Source organism: Cinclus cinclus, chromosome 23 (assembly GCF_963662255.1).
Source record: "Cinclus cinclus chromosome 23, bCinCin1.1, whole genome shotgun sequence".
Lineage (NCBI taxonomy): Eukaryota > Metazoa > Chordata > Aves > Passeriformes > Cinclidae > Cinclus > Cinclus cinclus.
Window position 1 is genome coordinate 7,122,432 of NC_085068.1, and position 15,600 is coordinate 7,138,031.

The 15,600-nt window shown below is 41.1% G+C and overlaps 1 protein-coding gene across 2 annotated transcripts in view; it reads left to right on the plus strand.

The window, feature by feature from the left end:
- Positions 1-15,600, plus strand: part of DVL1 (dishevelled segment polarity protein 1) — a 62,773-nt gene that overhangs the window by 11,358 nt on the left and 35,815 nt on the right. For both annotated transcript variants that reach the window (XM_062507516.1, XM_062507517.1), the window contains exon 2: positions 9,086-9,155. In XM_062507516.1, the coding sequence (XP_062363500.1) occupies positions 9,086-9,155 (70 nt within the window). The remainder of the gene's footprint in view (positions 1-9,085; positions 9,156-15,600) is intronic.

The window sequence follows — 15,600 nt, forward strand, 5'->3', positions numbered from 1 at the left end:
CTTGATTCGATTAATTTAATCCATTTATTGAATGCTTTTTTTTTTTATTATTATTTATCCTAAATCTCAAAAGCAAATCCATCCAAATATTTAATCACGTGCTTACACAGGTGTTCACTTCTTGCTCTCACTTCCCAAAGGGTCTGATTGAAACCCTTCAGTAATTAATAATTAATTCTCATTATTCTCACCAATATGTCCTGATTTTATAGGATACCAACAATCCCTTTTTATGGGATGGCAGTTTGAGATTCCCCAAGCTGTAACACCCCAGAATTTGGGTATAAATCTGTGTAATAAATAAATAAATTACACCAGATTTGGAGGCTTTTATTGCAATAAGAAAATACTTGGGGAGAGGAGGTGGAATGTGGAGAATTTCTATTTTTCAGGGAAGGATTGTTGGATCTCCTTTAGCCTTCAGCTAAAAAAAAAAAAAATAAATTTCCATTTCCATCCTATGTGCATGGAAAGCTTTGATACCCAACCTCTGCTTTTTCCCATCTTTTCACTCCTTGATATTAGCAAAAATAAAAAAAACAAAACAAATTTGGGTTGCCCTGATGCTTGAATGCCATTTCCCAGAGTAATTAATGAAGCACCAGCTCTGATTTAATGAGCGTGTCGAGGTGAATTTGGCTGGTTTTGGGTCCCACAAAAATAAAGGATATTTTAGGGTGTTCTGTGTAATTCTGGGTGTGCTTGGATCTCCTTTAGCCTTCAGCTCTTCCAGCACCAAGATAAAAAATTTCCATCTCCATCCTATTTATGCAAGGAAAGCTTTGATTCCCAACCTCTGCTTTTTCCCATCTTTTCACTCCTTGATTTTAGCAAAAATAAAAAAAACAAAACAAATTTGGGTTGCCCTGATGCTTGAATGCCATTTCCCAGAGTAATTAATGAAGCACCAGCTCTGATTTAATGAGCGTGTCGAGGTGAATTTGGCTGGTTTTGGGTCCCACAAAAATAAAGGATATTTTAGGGTGTTCTGTGTAATTCTGGGTGTGCTTGGGAGGTACCAGAAGTATTTTTTTAATTATTATTATTTTTATTTTTTTTTTTTTTGTGCACATCCCTGCTTTGTCATGGGCTTGGGAAGGAACCTCCTTTTTAAACTAAACTGAAGTAAACTAAACTAAAATAATCTTCACCACATCCGTGCCCAGAATTATACCATTTCATTAAAATCTGTCTGGACAAATAATCTAGGAGGGGGGGAGAGACAGAGATTATCTGTGAGAAGTTATTGGAAGGACCTTTCTAAATAAATTTATGAACACAGAATAATGTGGTAATTCCTGGTGCAGTTCATCTCCTTGTTAGCAATTACTTTAACTTGGCTGTAAATAATAATTCTGTGAGGTATTGGTTAAACTCGTGGCTGTTTTTTGACTTTATTATAAATAATAATAATATTTTTATTGTTCTAATGTGGGGTTTTCAGAGGAGCCTTTGACAGAGGAGTAAGAATTGATTTTTATCTTGCCCAATCTCAAGTGTGTTTAACATTTCTTGGTTTGTTGTGGCTTTATTGTAAAGGAATTGAACATTTGGAATAAGGAATTGAGCAGCTGCAATGAGAGCTTTGGATTTGCTGCCAGACCCAGTGGCAGAAACAAACTCGCTTTTAGTTGATTAGGAAAAAACAAAATTAATTTTTTAAGGCTGAACTTGATTCTTTGTTGCTTTCCTTGTCCTTCTGAAAGTCGTTCTGGACCAAAAAGTGAAGAGTGAGGACATTTTTTACAGGCAGCTCCTTCTGCTGGCCATCAGTGAGTGATTTCCACCTCTCTAGAAAAGTGCTTTGCTCCGTACTGGGAGCAGTGAATTAATGAAATATGTTCAATTCTTTGAATCATTCCTGGACAGCTCCAGCCAAAATCATCATTTTCAGTGGGATGTTGAAGCTCTCCTTCACAATTTCACAGGGAAATCTCATTTCTTCCTTCTTTTCCCATCAGTGGGATTAGCACCTGTCTCCTTAACATGGCTGATATGAAGGTGGGCAGTAAATTTTCACAATATTAAAACAAACACTCCCTTTTCTCAAATGAGGACCTGGCTGTTTCTGAGGGCTTTTTGTTACCCCAAGCATTATTAGTCAGTATCTTTTTATATATAAACATAATTATTTAAAAATAAAACCAGGTTGTGTTTAGCACCTTGAAATGTTTGGATATTGAGCAGATGAAATTCCAGGCTCTGGCTGAGGTACCCACACTCTGGCTGGGGCTGAATTCAAGTTATTCCCTTGACGTCTTGGGAATTCATGGAGCTTCCCACATAACTTCAGAAGGACTGAAAGCACAGCTCAGAGGATCTCCTGTTCACGTCTGGGCTGAGGGAGGCTCTGCTGCCCAAATCCGAGTTCCTTTGCACAGAAATAAGATTTTTTTTTATTTTTTTTTTGGGAATATTTGGCAGGTGGAATGGCCAGCGCACTCAGAAGTTGTGCAGCATCCCCTGCTGGGTACCAGTCTGGAAAAAGCTGCTGATCCCCTAAATCCATCCTGAACTTTTCCTTTCAATCCCCAGCTCCCAAACCAGCTGGGGAAATGCCTTTGGGTTGTTTTTTTTTTTCTTTTTTTTTTTTTTTTTTTTGGAGCCAGGAGCAGCTGTCGGTGCGAGGTCAGGACCTGCAGAGCCTTGGGTTGCCACCCTGCTGCATCCCTGCCCAGAACGATCCCCTGTGCTATTCTGAGTGTCCTGCCCTGCACTTTGGAAGATAATTGCACCCTGGGGAAAGCCCAATTCCCAGACAGCTGCTTCAAATGATCATTTTTTAATTTTATTTTTTTTTGGTTGTTTTTCCCCTAAGCTGTTTTCAAGAACTGCTTAATTTTATAAGGGCTTGTTAATATTTATTATTTTGTAACTCATTGGAAATGTGGGTTCAGGTCAGGATTATGCTGACCTGTCCCTTTGTACTGTGACTTCTTTGGATTTTTTTTTTTTTTTTTTTTTTTTTTTTTTTTTTGTTAGCAGAGATGTGTCTGTCCCTCAGGACAGCTGCAGGAATGGATTCATTAACACCTGTGAGATTGAAATATAGGCACATAAATAATGTACTAAATAATACAGGGGGCAGAGGGAACTAAGGAAAAAAAAATAACCTCAGTGTGGCTAAAATGCTTTGCTTTATTCCAAACCCGTTCTGAGGAAAATGAGGAAAAGAAATTGAGGAAAAGAAATTGAGGAAAAGAAATTGAAGAAAATAAATTGAAGAAAAGAAATTGAAGGTCTTAGGACTGTAAAAATCACCCATTTTCTTGGCTTCTCTGCACATAATTAAAAGTAATATCTTTTCTAGGTTAGCTGGCCATGGAGTGGGATATAACACCATGCACAGTTGTGTCTAGAAGTGCTGCAATCAAACCAGGTTTAATTTCTGCAGATCTCAATTTACCTACCACAGATACAAATAGTGAGATTTTCACACCTTGAGCTATTGAAATATTGTTCGTTAAGGAGCAAATCAAATTCCCTGCATGGCCCTGCTCTTGGGCAGCCAGGTACAAATATTTTAAAATACTTAATTGGAGGCTGGTTTGAGTTTGTGTTCCTAAGCAGAGCTCCTGGTTTCTCTAAACAGGTAAGGAACTTTCTGCTGCTCCAAATGTCAGAAACATTCCAAGGAATTTTTAACATGGAGGTTCTGTAGGTGAGGAGCTTTCTGCTGCTCCAAATGTCTGAAACATTCCAAGGAATTTTTAACATGGAGGTTCTGTAGGTGAGGAGCTTTCTGCTGCTCCAAATGTCTGAAACATTCCAAGGAATTTTTTCCATGGAAGTTCTGTTGGTGAGGAGCTTTCTGCTGCTCCAAATGTCAGTCTGAAATATTCCAAGGAATTTTTTCCATGGAGGTTCTGTAGGTGAGGAACTTTCTGCTGCTCCAAATGTCAGAAACATTCCAAGGAATTTTTAACATGGAGGTTCTGTAGGTGAGGAGCTTTCTGCTGCTCCCAATGTCAGAAACATTCCAAGGAATTTTTTCCATGGAAGTTCTGTAGGTGAGGAGCTTTCTGCTGCTCCAAATGTCAGTCTGAAATATTCCAAGGAATTTTTTCCATGGAGGTTCTGTAGGTGAGGAGCTTTCTGCTGCTCCCAATGTCTGAAATATTCCAAGGAATGTTTTCCATGGAGGTTCTGTAGGTGAGGAGCTTTCTGCTGCTCCCAATGTCAGAAACATTCCAAGGAATTTTTTCCATGGAAGTTCTGTAGGTGAGGAGCTTTCTGCTGCTCCCAATGTCTGAAATATTCCAAGGAATTTTTAACATGGAGGTTCTGTAGGTGAGGAGCTTTCTGCTGCTCCAAATGTCAGTCTGAAATATTCCAAGGAATTTTTTCCATGGAAGTTCTGTTGGTGAGGAGCTTTCTGCTGCTCCCAATGTCAGAAATATTCCAAGGAATTTTTTCCATGCAAGTTCTGTAGGTGAGGAGCTTTCTGCTGCTCCCAATGTCTGAAACATTCCAAGGAATTTTTTCCATGGAAGTTCTGTTGGTGAGGAGCTTTCTGCTGCTCCCAATGTCAGAAACATTCCAAGGAATTTTTTCCATGGAGGTTCTGTAGGTGAGGAGCTTTCTGCTGCTCCCAATGTCAGAAATATTCCAAGGAATTTTTTCCATGCAAGTTCTGTAGGTGAGGAGCTTTCTGCTGCTCCCAATGTCAGAAACATTCCAAGGAATTTTTTCCATGGAGGTTCTGTAGGTGAGGAGCTTTCTGCTGCTCCCAATGTCAGAAACATTCCAAGGAATTTTTTCCATGCAAGTTCTGTAGGTGAGGAGCTTTCTGCTGCTCCCAATGTCTGAAATATTCCAAGGAATTTTTTCCATGGAAGTTCTGTAGGTGAGGAGCTTTCTGCTGCTCCAAATGTCAGTCTGAAACATTCCAAGGAACTTTTCGGCACGGAGGTTCCGTAGTTTCCTTGCAGTGGAATGTTCCAGCTGATCTCCTCGAGGTGCTGCAGAGCCTAGAGAAAAGGAATTATCCTTGAACAGCCAGAAAAAGTGAAGTTTTATGTTTGAGTTTTTGGGCTGATTCTCTCCTAGGGAACACAGTAATTCTTGCATCATTCATGTGCTTAAGCTCAGGTCAGCGTCTGGTGCAGGACCAAAACCTCTCCAGCATCCTGTGGTTCTCCTGAAAGATGAGGAATTATCATCCCTGGCTTGCCAAAGTGCTGGATGTGCCTGCGGGAATAAAGGTGGGGTGGAAAAAAAACCAGAGCAGAGGAATCCCGTGGGCACAAAGTGCTCGGAGTGATGCTGGAGGTGAGATGTGGCAGAGGATAACTGGGATCTAAACACACGGGTGCATTGCCTGTTAACTGCAGGCAGAGAGCAGGGGGTTAGATTTTCAAAAGGTTATTTTGAAGTTTTATATTAAAGAATAACATGAGACAGAGCAGCAGCCACCGCATCAATGAGGAAAAAGTGGTTTTGGATGTGTTGGGAAGAGGTGAATTCCACACGCAGTTCCTTGCTACAGTTTCTACAGGAACACTAAGGAGTTTGTTTGCATTGAAGCTGCATATTTCTGTTTTTTGACGAGGGTTTTGCTCCTCAGATGTGTCACTTGCACGTGTCTGGGTGCGTCATTTTTGAGGTAATTGTGGGCACAGAGCTCACCCCTGTTTTTGACAGGTTTGTGTGGGATCCGTGTGGAAAGGCAAAGCACTGACAGTGTTGTTGAGGAATAACAACCAAAAAAAAAAAAATAAAGGAGGATACTTGTTCTGTCATGGCTCTGTGGGGTTGAGAGGAGTGATTGGAATGAAGCTGGAGGAGGAGAGGGAGTGATGGCAGAATTCCTGTCTGGAGAAAGGAGAAGAGGGAATGATGGCAGAATTCCTGTCTGGAGAAAGGAGGAGAGGGAACGATGGCAGAATTCCTGTCTGGAGAAAGGAGGAGAGGGAACGATGGCAGAATTCCTGTCTGGAGAAGGAGGAGAGGGAATGATGGCAGAATTCCTGTCTGGAGAAAGGAGAAGAGGGAATGATGGCAGAATTCCTGTCTGGAGAAAGGAGGAGAGGGAATGATGGCAGAATTCCTGTCTGGAGAAAGGAGAAGAGGGAATGATGGCAGAATTCCTGTCTGGAAAAGGAGGAGAGGGAACGATGGCAGAATTCCTGTCTGGAGAAAGGAGGAGAGGGAATGATGGCAGAATTCCTGTCTGGAGAAAGGAGAAGAGGGAATGATGGCAGAATTCCTGTCTGGAGAAAGGAGAAGAGGGAATGATGGCAGAATTCCTGTCTGGAAAAGGAGGAGAGGGAATGATGGCAGAATTCCTGTCTGGAGAAAGGAGAAGAGGGAATGATGGCAGAATTCCTGTCTGGAGAAAGGAGGAGAGGGAACGATGGCAGAATTCCTGTCTGGAGAAAGGAGGAGAGGGAACGATGGCAGAATTCCTGTCTGGAGAAGGAGGAGAGGGAATGATGGCAGAATTCCTGTCTGGAGAAAGGAGAAGAGGGAATGATGGCAGAATTCCTGTCTGGAGAAAGGAGGAGAGGGAATGATGGCAGAATTCCTGTCTGGAGAAAGGAGAAGAGGGAATGATGGCAGAATTCCTGTCTGGAAAAGGAGGAGAGGGAACGATGGCAGAATTCCTGTCTGGAGAAAGGAGGAGAGGGAATGATGGCAGAATTCCTGTCTGGAGAAAGGAGAAGAGGGAATGATGGCAGAATTCCTGTCTGGAAAAGGAGGAGAGGGAACGATGGCAGAATTCCTGTCTGGAGAAAGGAGGAGAGGGAATGATGGCACCCAATTCCTGCCTGTGGCTCTGCAGCGTGCAGACGAGATCTGAGGTTTTTGTGCAGGTCCTGCACTGCTCCTGGTGTTCCCCTGCTCATCAAAGGGATTTCTCTCCTCCCCTGTTCCGTATTTCCAGAAAATACCCATTTTATCCCGGTGTTTATCCCTGTAAATTCAGTGTGTGGCTTTCTTTCCATTCCTTTCCCTGCTTTGGGAAGGTGGCTGAAGGCTCCCTGTGCTGTGGCCTCAGCTGTAAAATCCCTGGAGTTTGAATTCTTCATTAAAGATGCACACTGAAGTGTTAATCAGCTTCAGCCAGACTATTTTTAGAGCTGCAGCCTTCGATGCCAGTTGAGTAATTGCTGTTGTGTGATTATTTATGATTTTGCTAATTGAAACAGCTTTTTTTTTAAAAAAAAACTGCTGCTTTGTAAAACAGAATCAAATTGTCCAAAAAAGGCTGTGGAACATCCATCACTGGAGATGCTCAGACATTGCCCTGAGCAACCTAAACCCTCTCTGGAGGCTGGACTGGATGAGCCCTGGATTTATCTTCCAACCAACCCGATTTTGTGAATGAAAAACAAAAATCTGAACCATCCCGTACCTGCCTTTGAGGTGACAGGAATAAAAAAAGAGAGTTTAGCACAAAGAGCTTTGTTCCTTTGGCTTCTCCCTGAGGATCTCCAAGTTCATAATGAATGAAGCTTCTCTCCCCTTTTCCCATCAGTAAAGGACAATTAAGAAGAGATTTGATGATGATCCCAGGGATTAGGTGGGGTTAATCCGGTGCTAAAGGAGGTTAAGATGCTCTGTTTGTGTCATGGTGCACATTAACCTGGAATAAATCTGTCTCAACCCTGCCTTTCCCATGTCTGTGGTGCTGGAGGGAAAGGAGAATTTCCTTGTTAACCTCGTTTTTTTTCTGAGTGGAGTGAAAAATCACCCGGCTACTTGTGGAGAATGCAATCAGGATGCAACACTATCAAAGCCAGTCTTTAACATCCAATTATCAGGGAAAAGCAGGGAAATCCCAGCTCAGGTGGAGTCAGGGAAATCCCAGTTCACCTGGAATTGGGGAAATCTCAGTTCACCTGGAATTGGGGAAATCCCAGCTCAGGTGGAGTCATGGAAATCCCAGTTCACCTGGAATTGGGGAAATCTCAGTTCACCTGGAATTGGGGAAATCCCAGCTCAGGTGGAGTCATGGAAATCCCAGTTCACCTGGAATTGGGGAAATCCCAGCTCAGGTGGAGTCATGGAAATCCCAGTTCACCTGGAATTGGGGAAATCCCAGCTCAGGTGGAGTCATGGAAATCCCAGTTCACCTGGAATTGGGGAAATCTCAGTTCACCTGGAATTGGGGAAATCTCAGTTCAGGTGGAGTCATGGAAATCCCAGTTCACCTGGAATTGGGGAAATCTCAGTTCAGGTGGAGTCATGGAAATCCCAGTTCACCTGGAATTGGGGAAATCCCAGTTCATGTGGAGTCAGGGAAATCCCAGCTCAGGTGGAGTCAGGGAAATCCCAGCTCAGGTGGAGTCGGGGAAATCCCAGTTCACTTTAGGAAGAGTTTTTGGGGGAGAAATCTTTATTTTTTTTTTCCTTCCATGCTGTCTTGGGTTAGAAATACCCTTCACTTCAGGAAGAGGTTTCTGTGAGAAATCTCCTTTTTTCCCTTCCATGCTGTTTTGGGCTGGAATATTCTTCACTTTAGGAAGAGTTTTTTGGGGAGAAATCTCCTTTTTTTTCTCTTCTCTTCTCTTCTCTTCTCTTCTCTTCTCTTCTCTTCTCTTCTCTTCTCTTCTCTTCTCTTCTCTTCTCTTCTCTTCTCTTCTCTTCTCTTCTCTTCTCTTCTCTTCTCTTCTCTTCCTTTGTGGTTATTGTGGTTTTTCTTCACACAAAAACGTGAATAAAAGAAAAATGTGCTCGTGCATCCTCACATTGTGATGGAGTTTGATGAGGCTTCAGATTGTCAAAACCAAATTTCTCCCCCTTCTGCAATGAAATCTGTTTGTGCTACAAATGTGTGATTTGTGACACAAATCACAGAGCACTGGGGGGATTTTAGTCCCCATCAGATCTTTAAAGGCTCCGAGGAGACTTTTTGAAATTATTTTTGTGCCTCCCACTCTGGGGTGCTTGTGTGCAAAGCTGTTCTGCCTTTTGTTTTGATTTTTTTCTCTGTTCTCCCATCCGTGTATTCTTTAAACACAGAGCACCTGCTGAGGCCAACGTTTTAATGAAAAAATGGGATTTTTCCTGGACAATTCGAGAAAACCACTGTGCATTCTGATCTGATGTTCTTTTTATTTTTTTTTTGATTGTTTTTCAGGGTGGTGAAGGAGGAGATCTCAGATGACAATGCAAAGCTCCCTTGCTTCAATGGAAGAGTGGTGTCCTGGGTATGTTGGATTCTGTGTGTGTAAATCTGTGTTGTTTGATACTGGATGCTGATTTCTAGAAGTATCTTGAACCTCAAAATTAGAACAAAGGTATGAATTTTAATTAGCCTGTTTTAAAATAATATCTTTTAAAAATCAGAGTGAGGTCCACAAAGTGTGCAGAGCTGAAAAGTTGGTTTTGATATGAAAACAGCTTTAGTGCTGTCACTAAATGGCCAAAACAAATTATTCCAAAAACAGCTAAATGTGATCTTCTGGTGGATTTTGGTATTTAAATTTTAATGTATCAGCATTGTTGGTAGTGCCCGGAAGGTTTAAATGAGGTTAAAAATCTCAGGGCTAGTCATTGTTTATAATTCAGTAAAAAGACATCAACATTCATATGGAAAAATAAATGGAATATAAAAATCCAGGAATGTGGGCTGTGGAGTTGTGGAGGGAGTCAGGATCCAGATGTGGCTCTGCACGCCCCGTCTCATGTCTCAGTTTGGGTTTAATGTGCTCATTTCTCCCATATGCCAGCATTTATTTGTCCCCTCACTGGAGTAATTAATTACCAGCTCCTAATTATTCTCATTTATCGGGTGCTGAGCTGGTGTTGGCACTTCTTCACCCTCGTTCTGTTCCACTTGGTGGAGATTCCAGAAAATTCTTCCGCTGTGAAATGCAGCAATTCCCCCACCTTCAGATGAAATACTGGATAAATTTGGTGTTTCATGCACACATTTCTCTGCCTGGGGACTGCAGGTTTGTGCTTTTCAGGGGTGATTGAAGTGCCTGAGCACCTTTAGGCACAGAAAAATGCAGCGATACCTGAAATTTTAACACCAAAACAGCATTTGAGGTGCAGTCTGTGATTTCATTTTCCTCCTTCAAGCTGAGTTTCCAATCCTGGGAACACAGCAGAGGACAAGGATGGTGTTTTCCAAAAATTTCAAGTTTGCCTTGAGGATAAAAAAAAAAAATTTTTTTTGTGAAGGGTTTGGCTTCACCAAGTGCTGGAAGTGGAGTTGAGTGCCGCGGGGCGAGAGCTGTGCTGGGTGGAGATTTGGAAGAGCTTTTCAGCACGGAATAAATGTCTGGAACCACGTTTGGATCCTGGTTTTGGTGTGGGATGAAGGAAATAGTGGCAAAATCAGTTTATAGGAGTTTTTGTTCACAGTTGGAACAAACCTGCAGCTTTGTCTCCGTCTCACTTCCATCCCCGTGCTGATTTTAGGACTTGAAGATCTTGCTCGCGTTTCTTACGACTTCAAATATTTTAACTGTTCTATCCCTTAAAATATTTTAGTAGCCCAGACACTGAAGCTGTACAGGATAAGGATATTTGCTGCCTGCTGAGTAGCTTGAACTTTCTCAAGCCTGGCTTCTTGCGGGTGGGATTAGGTAGAAATAACATCAAGAAATCAAAATGCACAATGGATTGCCTGCTGTCTGCTGCCTGTGGGCACTCCAGCACTAAGGAAAAATGCAGAGTGTGACTTTTGAAACCTGATTTTGGCTGGGAGATACTTCCCGAGCAATAATTCCTCGTGGATCAGCTGGAATTGCTGAATTGGGGTTGGAGATGCTGAACTGGGCTCAGCTGGATTCCCCAAGTTATCAACCAATTCTTCCTCCTCTGTTGATTGCTTTTAATTTTAGGGCACTCAAACTGTGGCAGCTGGGCAGTCCCAGTTGGTTTTTTTAGTGTTAAGCAAGCAGAACACTTGGCTTTGTAAAGCTGGGCTTAAGCTGAGTCCTCCCACACACACCCAAATGTGTATCAAGCACTTACTGGATTTTATTTTTTTTTTTTTTTAATTTTTATTTTTTTGTATTAAATTGTGATCTTAAAAAATGAGATTTTCAGCCTGTGCTGTCCAAAGTTAGCTCTTTGTCCCTGGGAATTGTGTCCAGAAAGAAAAGTTAATTTCTCCCCTTTTTTTTAGGACTCCCATACCTGTTTGCTGGTTGGTTTTTTTTTGGTTTTTTTTTTACCTTTGGGCTCCAACCTTTTGCCTCAGCAGCAAATTGTTCTATTCCATGTATCGATCTTTGTCTTTCTTTTTTTTTTTGTTTTGGTTTTTTTGTGGGTTTTTTGGTGTTTTTGGGGGTTTTTTGGTGTTTTTGGGGTTTTTTATGGTGTTTTTGGGGTTTTTTGGTATTTATTTTTGGGGTTTTTTTGGTGTTTATTTTTGGGTTTTTTGGTGTTTATTTTTGGGGTTTTTTGGTGTTTATTTTTCGGGGTTTTTTACTTTTTTGGGGTTTTTTGTTGTTGTTTTTGTGGTTTTTTTTAATTGGTGTTTATTTTTGTTTGAGTTTTTTTTTTTTTTGCCTTTTTGGTTTTTTTGGCCTTTTTTGTTTTTTTGTATTTGTTGTTGTTTTCTTTTGTTTTTTTTTTCTTTGGTGGTTTTTTATGTTTTTTTTTTAGTTGTTTGTTTGTTTGTTTCCTTGTTTGTTTGTTTTTGTTTATTTGTGTTGTTTTGGGTTCATCCCAAACCTCATCTCAGCCCAGACAATTTCTTGTTGACTAAATTAAAAAATAATTAAAAATCCCTTTCCTGATGAGGTTTTTCCAGCCATGTGGGGTCCTGGTGCCTTTGGGAGAATTCCTGGATTTTTTTTTTAAATTTTTTTTTCCTGGAATTTCTCCTTTGACAGCAGCCTTGCTGTGGAAAATGGGCTCTGAAACTTTGATTTGGGATTTGATTTTACAGGAAATAATTCCTTGCAGCTCACAGGCGGGTGTGGCTGTTCTGAAATTGCTGTCAAAAATCTGGGATGGGAAGGTAAAAATGGGAATATCTGCACTGGCCACTGCTTTATTTGGATTTAGTCGTGGGAGTGTGGGCAGATGTTTATCTAGGATTTCAAAACTGCTTGGGAAAAGGGAGATGCTGCCAGTGTGGGGAGTTCAAAGAAAGCTCAGCCTCAGTCTGGAAATGAGCTCAGGCAACCTTAAAGTGGATTATTTTCCTCAGTGCACCTGGAAAAGTAGGAGTGGGTAATTAATTCCTGCAGCTGGAAAATTAGGAATAGGAGTGGGTAATTAATCCCTGCAGGTGGAAAATTAGGAATAGGAGTGGGTAATTAATTCCTGCAGCTGGAAAATTAGGAATAGGAGTGGGTAATTAATTCCTGCAGCTGGAAAATTAGGAATAGGAGTGGGTAATTAATCCCTGCAGGTGGAAAATTAGGAATAGGAGTGGGTAATGAATTCCTGCAGCTGGAAAATTATGAATGGGTAATTAATCCCTGCAGATGGAGGATGAAATTAGGAACAGGAGTGGGTAATTAATTCCTGCAGGGGGAAAATTAGGAACAGGAGTGGGTAATTAATCCCTGCAGGTGGAAAATTAGGAACAGGAGTGGGTAATTAATCCCTGCAGCTGGAGGATTAGGAATAGGAGTGGGTAATGAATTCCTGCAGCTGGAAAATTATGAATGGGTAATTAATCCCTGCAGATGGAGGATGAAATTAGGAATAGGAGTGGGTAATTAATTCCTGCAGGTGGAAAATTAGGAATAGGAGTGGGTAATTAATCCCTGCAGGTGGAAAATTAGGAACAGGAGTGGGTAATTAATTCCTGCAGCTGGAAAATTAGGAATAGGAGTGGGTAATTAATTCCTGCAGCTGGAAAATTAGGAACAGGAGTGGGTAATTAATCCCTGCAGCTGGAAAATTAGGAATAGGAGTGGGTAATTAATCCCTGCAGCTGGAGGATTAGGAATAGGAGTGGGTAATGAATTCCTGCAGCTGGAAAATTATGAATGGGTAATTAATCCCTGCAGATGGAGGATGAAATTAGGAATAGGAGTGGGTAATTAATTCCTGCAGGTGGAAAATTAGGAATAGGAGTGGGTAATTAATCCCTGCAGGTGGAAAATTAGGAACAGGAGTGGGTAATTAATTCCTGCAGCTGGAAAATTAGGAATAGGAGTGGGTAATTAATCCCTGCAGCTGGAGGATTAGGAATAGGAGTGGGTAATGAATTCCTGCAGCTGGAAAATTATGAATGGGTAATTAATCCCTGCAGATGGAGGATGAAATTAGGAATAGGAGTGGGTAATTAATTCCTGCAGGTGGAAAATTAGGAATAGGAATGGATAATTAATCCCTGCAGGTGGAAAATTAGGAACAGGAGTGGGTAATTAATCCCTGCAGCTGGAAAATTAGGAATAGGAGTGGGTAATTAATTCCTGCAGGTGGAGGATTAGGAATAGGAGTGGGTAATGAATTCCTGCAGCTGGAAAATTATGAATGGGTAATTAATCCCTGCAGATGGAGGATGAGGGATGGGTAATTAATTTCTGCATCTAGAGAATTAGGATTAGGAATGGATAATTAATCCCTGGAAGTGGAGGTTTAGGAATGGATAATTAATTCCTGCAGCTGGAAAATTAGGAGTGGGTAATTCCTGCATCTGGAGAATTAGGAATAGAAATGGGTAATTAATTCCTGAAGATGGAGGATTAGGATTAGGAATGGATAATTAATTCCTGCAGTTGGAGAATTAGGATTAGGAATGGATAATTAATCCCTGGAAGTGGAGGAATGGATAATTAATCCCTGCAGCTGGATTGTTCTTGTTGGCTCCTCCTGCAGGAGCAGGGAAATGCTGGAGAGCAAACATCCCAAAATCCAGGAAGGATTTTTCTTGTTGGCTCCTCCTGCACTCAGCTGTTGCCCTCAGCAGAAAAACTTAAAGGATTTTTTTTTTTTCCCCTGCTCCCCAATACCTCAGGCCAGGGTTTGTTTTTTTTTTCTTTTTTTTTGGCATTCCCAGCTCAGAGTATGAAGGCTGAGGGGGAAGTACAGATTTTGCTACACCCTCCCTCAGGATGGTTTTATTTATTTTTTTTTATTATTATTCTTTTCATCCTTTTGGTTTGATTTTTGTCAATGAAATCACTCACGCAGAGATTCCTCAGGGAACCTTCCAGGCTCAGAGACATCCTTGCATCTCCATAACAGCAACAAAATTCCTAAAAACCTCCCTTTGACTTCCCCACCTGGAAGAAAGCAGCTTTAATTATCAAATGATTAAGAAAGCTGGTGTTATTTTTTTTTTCCCCCTCAGTGTTTCCTCTGTTGCTCCTGCCTTGGTGATAAGAGTTTGGATAATGCAGCTGGCTCCATGTGGAGCTGGTTTTTTTCTCCAGGCAGTTCCTCTGTGTGTGTTTTCCTCCTCATATTTATGGTTTTGTACTCCTAGGAGTAATTCCCTGCATCCTGAACGCCAGTTCCATCCTCTGCATCCCTCTGATTATTTTATTAGAATTAATAAATATTAATAAACGAACCAGGGAGGAGTTGGAGTCTCTCCTGCTTTGCTTCTTCCACAGCTAAAAATAAAGGGAAGCTGAGATATTGTTGCCTCTTAGTGAAAGGTTATTAATCTGTATCATTAATTGAGGATTTCTTTAATTAAAGACTTTATCATCACAGTGTTTGGAGAGACTCAGCCAAGTGATGAGGTGGATCAGGAAATTGGGGATAAAGTCACCCTGGTCCCCTCCAGGTCAAGTCTGATTTCTGTGGGTCGTGGCCAGAAAATTCTGTGTGTGGTCACTGGATTATTTAAATACTTTTTTCTTTTGGTGCAGGATGTGCCAAATTCTCCCATCTTCATGGGAGAATAATTTCTGTACTGTCGTTTAAAATATTAACTAAGTCCTTCAGTTCATGGAATTGCCAAATTTAATTTTACACAAAATTAATGCACATGCCTTCCTGTTTGTAAATCAGAGGTCTGGGACATCTTTGTCCACTGTCAGGCTTTTTAATAAAAAATAATCATTTATTCTAACAGGTGAAGTCAGAGGAAAAGTGGAATTTCTAGTTGGGAATCACCTTGTTCTGTTTGCAGAGATAAATTAAAAGGAGTCTTGGATCAATGCATGTTTGTTTTTCTCCAGTGCTGCTTTACCCAGAGCAGAGTTCTCCTCCCCTGGGATTTAGGCTGAATTTAGATATCTTTGATTACTTTCATCTCCCTGGTGTAAAATTGGCAATGCTCTGCCTTTCTAGGTTAGAAAATGGAGGCAAAAAAAAAAAAAAAAAGAAAAAAAATCTGATTTAATGATAAAATAATAAAACTAAGCGTTTGCTTTTCAATTTTTGTGCTGGAACACCAAATGTTGGGTGCATTTTTGCAAGGGATGCTGACAGCTCTTGTGCTTGGGGAATGCTGCAGTGCCAGCTCCCCAAAATCCCCTCCCTGCCTGGGCTGCCTGTTTTCTTTCCCAGGAGGAGAAGAATTCCTGGTGCTTGCAGGAGCTCTGTGACATCCAGCCTGCTGCTGTTTTCACACAGAACCTGAATTTAAACTGATTTTCTGGGAGTTTGGCAGGGATGCCCTGCACAGAGCTCAGGATTTTGGGCCGAAGTGGGAATTTGTGTAATTTTTTTTTTTTTTTTTTTTTTTTTTTTTTTTTTTTTTTTTTTTTTTTTTTTTGTGTT